The 7,916-nt window shown below is 32.2% G+C and overlaps 1 protein-coding gene across 1 annotated transcript in view; it reads left to right on the forward strand.

Moving 5' to 3' along the window:
• The first annotated feature begins 3,855 nt into the window (after positions 1-3,855).
• LOC115236757 overlaps positions 3,856-7,916 on the forward strand; it is a 4,906-nt gene continuing 845 nt past the window's right edge. Inside the window, exons 1-5 of the mRNA XM_029809424.1 lie at positions 3,856-4,327; positions 5,023-5,066; positions 5,296-5,358; positions 6,343-6,451; positions 7,287-7,902. Coding sequence (XP_029665284.1) covers positions 5,049-5,066; positions 5,296-5,358; positions 6,343-6,451; positions 7,287-7,720 — 624 coding nt within the window. The 5' untranslated portion in view covers positions 3,856-4,327; positions 5,023-5,048 and the 3' untranslated portion in view covers positions 7,721-7,902. The remainder of the gene's footprint in view (positions 4,328-5,022; positions 5,067-5,295; positions 5,359-6,342; positions 6,452-7,286; positions 7,903-7,916) is intronic.

Raw genomic sequence — 7,916 nt, forward strand, 5'->3', positions numbered from 1 at the left:
TTTATGCTAACAAAAAATAATAAATTTTTATGAATTATGTATATTTGTAATTATGCATATTAGGGATGGCCTTACAAATTTCAATGGCTTTGATATATTGTGTATTATCAAGGACACGGCTTTTATTATATCATTCATGATTAATCGTCATTGTATGATTTTTAAAATTTTGTTGAAAGCGTATACAAATTCTTTGCAGATTTTTCTGTGGGAAAACCGTTTGTACATTTTCTTCCTGTTGATAAGTAGCTTTTCTCATAAGCTTTCTCTAAAATATCGGCTTATACTTCGATGCATGAAAGTATTATCAGACTTTTTTTAATTGACATAATTTGTGATAACATTATCTGAACAAGATAGTAGATCTATATTTGACAAACTGAACGTATAGAGAAAATCTGCCATTTAGAAACACGCTGACGATGTGCTTATCTTTACTATTTTCTGTTTGATATAGATTTAATAAATATCTGTGCTTCTGTCTACCGGGTGGCTCCGGCATCTGCGGTAAAAGTCGAATAGAAAAAGGCAGAATTCGTGACAATGGCTTTTCCCAAAAATGTCGGGGTGATATGCGGGGCACGTTTGGCGAGACCAGTTTCCGTTCCACCTTCCGAAGACGTACACAAGAATTTAACTCGACCGGGGTGTTCGAGATGGGCAGCATAGAAACGACTAAACATATCCCCAACGATCAAAAGTTACTTTCGTAAGTAATCTCCTAGTATTTTAAAGAAACACGGATGCTGATGAAAATTGCAGTGTGAGTGCAACTGCAGTCACTGTTGATAATGAATGATCAAAACAGACACGGCTTTCTCAAAACGATTGCTTATTACACATCAGGCTTTATATGAAAAAAATACAATGATAGATCTCGAAGACTCTATTCAGATAATTAATATTTCGACAATAGTTCCGAAAGTCATGATCGTCCGCTTGTAACTTTTTCACGTTTTAAAAAAAAAGATTAATTTGGAATTACACGCGTGTATATATACGTCGCAATTTATAAAGTTAACATCTTTTCAGATAACATCTTTTACGTATGATGTATTTGTGAATTCAATTTGCCTCTTTTTCCGAAGAAAGATTCCTTTCTAAAGCAAACTTTATGATAGTCTATGATATAATTTTTTTTTTTTTTTAGAGGGGTGGAATTGTCACTGAATAATTGAAAGAATGATTTAAACTATAATACTCATTTAAATTCACATTTTCTATTTTTGCAAAATAGATATTAATATTTATCTAATTTCAATAAAAGAAAATTTGCTTTTTGAAAAGAATTTCCTTTCTATAATAATTGTGCGAAAAAAGATAAACCATATATAAAAGAATTTATTTTTTCTACTATTAAAATATGAAATATGTAAAGCAATACTTTTAAAATACTTATACGTGTGCAATGTATATTACCTACTCAATCTAGTCGATATTAATTAGCAATTCTTATCTTTTCATATGTTTCTTGTATTTGAAAGAATCAAAAATTTATCTTCTATAAAAAAAAATGATAATATTGATAATATTTAATTTCTTTGTGTATTTATTAATATCAAAAACAACGAAAGCTAACTTTGTTTATTAATGCGATAAATAAGCGATTAGCCATTAGAAAAAGACAAAACAGTAAGAAGTACAACGAGATCCCTATCCTCTTCGTTACACTTCTTACAAGTAAGAGGGCTGACTCTCACAGAATTAAATTAAATCTTACTCTCTATAAGAGTATCATATGGGCGAAAAAAGCGTAAAAATACGAAACAAACAGTAAGGCAAGACTCGTTTCAAATCTTGATACCTTAATTAACTGTAAATAGTTTTAACATTTATTTTATATTTTTTAATTATATAAAAATATATCTAAATATACTCATCGAGTAAGAATAAATTCTCCATCTATTGCCCGAAAATTTATAGTATAACGAATTTGAGGCTATAATTGATCGATCCATTAGCCAGTACAATTCTATTTAGCGATTTTTTTCTCGTAGGATTATTTATATCTAAATTAGATTTATGATGTGCGTTCCATTCACTGATATAGTAGTATTTTAAAAGCGATTAAAATAATAAAAAAATCTCATCAATGTCTGCACTGGATATTAGATACTCTATGTCACTCTTTATGTACGGGATGTCTCAAAACTTTGGAATTACTATTTTTTACTTAAGTAAAAATCGATCAAGAACATTTAAAGAACTGGTTTCGAAACATCCTGTGTACGTACATCGCTTATGCGTTGTACATTTCACAAGAAAGCCTAATTTTAAGATATTTTATACATTTTCCACATGTGCTTTATGTGGCTTGTGAACTTTAGTAATAAAGATAACTTGCTGTATATATATATATATATATAATAATTTAACATATGAACAATGTTGTTATATTTAGATAAAATTTAAAAAAAAAATTTAATTGTAATTTCTCAGAAATTAGACATTTTCTCCTTGTCGGATGCTAAATTATCTAACACGTATATCTTTATAAGCGATCTCTCGGCTTAATCTGATATCATCGATGACCTAATAACCTCGCGAGATCAATCTGAGATTGCTTGATCCAATTTCGCGGACATATCATGTGAAGCGTAAGGAGACTCGTCTTCGATGATGATTAGGAGATATGCAGAGTGATTGGCCGTACATATTCGGTGTGCATATTCGAAAGCCGTGCGTATATATACGCCCCATGCGCGTGCATATATAGTCTGAAGTATCTATGGTACATAGTCGGAACCGTCGCGTAGAGCCCTTTGGCATTAATATGTCGCTATCTAGAAGCTGGTGGACAGATATATCGAGGAGGGTACATAAACGTGGCGAAGCAATAATCCGTTTCATCTTGCGGCACGGCTGGCGAATCCGGAATACGAGAGCCACACGATCCCTGGATCACGTGCGCACATGATCTATCCGCACGTACGATTCCTCGACATATCTTCCGTGAGTACGTCGTGCCGATGTTCTCGATAGCTCGACGGCCATCGATCTTTTCCGTATCGTACTGCGAATCCTTTCGATTAATCGTCGGATCCCCCGATCCGGATCCATTCCGCGGAGAAATTTTAACGTTTACTTCCCTAAAAATATGTCACTTTTCCATTCTGTTCGGCCGAATCCGACCATTTTTATAACTACCCGTAAAAATATTAAAATGCTAATATATCGCAAATCATATACGAGCTGTGTGATTACCGTAATGAGCTTAAAAGCTTTAAATGTGTGTGTATGTGTTGAATCTTAATTCTGTTTATATATACATTTCTAAAGCAGATATGGTAAATTATTTTTCTTAAATAACGATTATTTAAATTTACCAGCGATATCTGCTTTAAAAATATATATAAAAATAGAATTAAGAATTAAGATTCAACACACATTAATTTATAACTTTATTATAGTCACACAGCTATACATATAAAAAAAAAAAAGAATTGCATACATTGTTCAAACGGACAAGTAATGTAAAACTTGTTATTCTTGTCCATCCATTTACAAGCTACAGAAAAACATCGAGTGTTCTACTTTCATGATATTGATACACTCCCGCTTGAAAATAGATAGAGATGTAGATAAATTCCGGGGGGGAGGGGGGGGGGCAGTAAATGCATGGTAGAACAATAATGTCCCATTATAATAATTTAACATATGAACAATGTTGTTTTCTTGTTTTTGTGCAAATAAAAATTTTATTATTAGAACGTACACGGACGTAAAACATCATTCGTCGAACGTCATTTCCCAAGTCGAATAAAATGAATCAATGTGAAACTCCGCTCGCACGTGCCACTCGTCCATTCTTTTCAACAGGGCACGCGCAGGGGGTAGAGCGCGGGGAAGGGGAGGGAGGGGAGTCTTGCATCTGCCGTTCTTTCGGACCCTTACATGACGGTTAAACAGCGGATAGAAGGGTACCGATGGTAGAAATGGACGAACTCCCTCGCGCACATGGGCCCCCCTCCCTCCTTTCTCGACAACGGTCGTGAAAGTGAGGGGGTTGGTAGACCATCGACGTTGGTCAACGGTCGTTTTCATTGACAGTTCTTCGCGCGTCGTACAACGTACAGAGAGCATACAAAAAAGGTGCGGTTTCGCGAAAATAAAGAAGTGGCGGAAGAAAAGCGCTTCTTTTTCACGAGAAACGATTTATCGAAGAAACTTCGCGCGCGACAAACGGAATCATTAGTGCGCCTTCACGAGTGAGAGAAAATCTCTTGAAACATTCCGGCAGCGTCCGATAACGAAACGTGATACAACGGACAACCGATCCGAAGTTAAAGGACGAAGTTTGCAAACACGTTTCTGGAAGCAAAGGCGTGTGAGTATCATGATATCATTACGTTTAAATGACGATGCTGTAAGACGACCATCCGCATAGATGCCAACTTTATAGCTCCTATATTGTTGAACCTATCCGTTCACACCTCCCGTCAATTTTACCCTATAGTTGTTAACACATAAATGTTATTATATATAAATTTAACAAAAGATAAATTAAATTGTACTTATCTCCTCTCTTTGTAGAGAGTACAGATATTCTGAAACAATATTTTGAAACAATATAACATTTGTAGATTCTTAGAAATATTTGACGTAAAAGATATCAAAGTTGGAAACAGGGTCAATTAACTTGATTAAGTTTCAGTACATTAAAACAATTACATTGAAACAGAACGGATATTATACGGAGGCGTACAATAGCTCTCTCTATTATCTCAAATAATATTAGTTTATAATGGATTATATCGACATACAATATAACATATTGCTATTATTATTATATGTTTTTATTAAATAATCAAGACAGTGTAGATAATATTATGCAAAATTGTGAGAAAAATAGACAACCAGATTTCTTTTTATTTTGTAGGTAGACAGAATAAAACAAATTTTATTGGAATAATATTCTGTTTCTTGTGACTTGTTCAGCAAAAATTTATTCGTTGCGATTATTCAGAGGGGGGAACGCGATTTTTTAAAATATAAAAAATTCTTATATTCGCTGGATTACAGGTGGACAAGTGCCAGATCAGGTCATAATGAAGAGATGTTCATCGGTAAGATATTTATAATAACAACGGATATAAATATAACAATAGTTTTGTTAAATAATATAGTATTGGATGTATAGATCATTTAGAATAAAATGTATTACTTAGTATAGGATGTATACATAAACGTTTTTTCAGTAAGACATTATAAGATAGAAGAAAGAAGTAGATAATTATATTATTTAAAAATACATAACTTAATAAAAATTTTTAATACCTTATTCAACGTGTACAGGCACCTTGTTTAGAAGATGTTGGCGGTGACGCTAAAAGAACAAAAGGAATTACGCAATATACGGTAAGTTGAATTTATTAATTATCTTATTGCCAATAAGACGTAATAGCATACACAAGTCACAATTTGAATTAAAAGTTAGTAAAAGTTGTTGTAATAAGAGGAATCGACAAAGTTGTTATCTGTTAGCATTTATCGGAATATTTAATAAAGTTCAACAATGCTTATATAATCACTCTTTGTCCGTAATTATTATAGTTGTTTCTACTTAAAAAGCGGTATAACATCGCATTTAACTGAGAGTTGCTCGATTGTATTATAAAGCGAAAATTGAATTTAGTTTCAAGTTCTTGTGCAAATTTGCGAAGACAGTTCAGAAAACAATTCACTAGAAGCAAACAATCCAAGTATTGCCTCTCAAAACCAGACTTTTGCGGTTGATGTGGTAAAAACTCTTTTTTTTATATAAATTTCTTTATTCCGTATGTATATGTTACATATTCGATATAACCGAAATTTTATAAAATTTTGACAGCCTTATATAATGAAAAGTTTATTATTTTAGATTTAATTAATTAAAAGCTTGCGAAAATTTAAAAATATTTTACTTGACTTTAAACTTATATAAAAAGTCACAATGCAATTGCATTTGATAGTTTACTTTTTATCGTACAGATTGTTGTAGCAAGTTTAACCACAAAATAGTTCGGTTGTGACAGAAGCCAAACATATATCAACAAACACAAACACGCATGCTATCTTTTAGATTTTTACATGAAATGTAAAATATCAAAATAATATATCAAAATAATTCCTTTTTACTTTAAGTAATTTGAAAATAAAGATTTATATATTCTTTCTATTTATATTCTTTCTATTTTTTAAATTATTAAGTTATTGTCATGTTAATAATAAGTAGAACTTATATTATATATCTATCATTTTGAAAGTAAAATAATCTATATTGTAAAAAATTTGCTTAACGTCGCTATTAATCAAACCTTTTGCTCCATGTAATATCCGAGTACACGTTTCATATTCCCACAGAATCCAAATACAAAGGAATACCTTCAATTGGCTTTAGCCAGAGTCCTAGAATTACAACGAAAGATCAACGAAGGCACATACGCAGAAATCGATAATGACAATGATCTCGGTAATGCAAAACTTTCCTAGTATTTTACTTTTCTTCAAACATTACGTAGCTTATGTACGTTTGACATCATCAGCAAAAACTTTCACGATGTCCCAAAGATAAAAGTTACAATCACTAGCTTTTCCGTAAAGTTTTCCGTAAAGAGCAAAGTTTACTGCTACTTTTGATCAACACTTTATGTTGAACTTTTCAGTGTCACGTCAGAATGATTTATCCAAGCAATTAATTATCGTATAAAATAATATTTTTATAAAAGAAACGAGACTCTTTTTTCAGTTATTTATTTTTATATTATTTTATCCTATTAAAATAAGATAAAGAATTAAAAGATCACAGGACTTATATCATTTGTCACAAATATCTTGAAAGAAATTCTGTGCAAAATCAAATTTCGGATAATATAATAATTATACGAAACAACGTCAAATACATAGCGGTTAGGCGGAAATTAATCTTTGCAACGTATCTTGGAAATCTCGTCATGCGTGATTCTTGATGCAATACGACGCCAATACCGTATCATTCGTGCGATATATGGAGCGGAACGAGTTACATTATCGCCCAAAGAAATGCTAACTTTTTGCGTATATCGTAAATTAATATATCTCAGGAATAATGCATTTTTTTACAAGCAATAATTACCAATTTAAAAAACAATTCAAATTTTGGAATGCAATTAACGATATATATATTTAAGTATTGTAGAAAAAAATATATTTTATACATTTGTTGATTAATAATTTTCTATTTTCACATAAAGATAAACTTTATAATTGGCGATCGTCAAATTAGCCTCGGCTGAAATATTATTCTTATCATCGATATTATTTTACAGATGTCTCAGGCAGCGAGGAAGATTTAATGAAGGAAATTTTTGCCAAAGTTTTTCAAGATCTACCCGGAACGCCAAGTTCGATCGCTAAAATAATAGACGGAGAAACGCATTGGAGGAATCCTCTTACGGATGCAATACATAGTAAGAGAATACAATTATTAGGTTTCGATACTTGTCGGAGAATGGCTCTGGAATTCATGAAAACCATTGTGCGAGAATCGCGAAACAGATCTCCCTCATTAGAGGCCAAAGCTGATGATTTGGCGTTCCAACAAAACGAATCGTTGTATTCGAGAGATGAGATTCTGGCGAACGATTTGCGTAAACGGGAGTCGAACGCGGAAACTCGAGCGAGAATGTTGAGAAGTCTGGATTTGCATCTAGCCGCTAAACAAAGAGATTACACGGCTAAGTTAATGAATTCGGGTATATAGTAATTGCATACTCTTGGGTGGAGGTAAATCGGGAGCGGAAATTCTCTAAATTATATTCTGCAGGATATATCATATTTTCGGTATTAATGCAATGAAAATTCAGAGCATATATATATTCACAAGAATATCTTTATTCGATTGGCATCTTCTTCCTGCATAATAGCTTGTAACAAATGTGCAGGAATATTTTTTAAAA

This window comes from Formica exsecta, unplaced genomic scaffold (assembly GCF_003651465.1).
Source record: "Formica exsecta isolate Colony F162 unplaced genomic scaffold, ASM365146v1 scaffold1116, whole genome shotgun sequence".
Lineage (NCBI taxonomy): Eukaryota > Metazoa > Arthropoda > Insecta > Hymenoptera > Formicidae > Formica > Formica exsecta.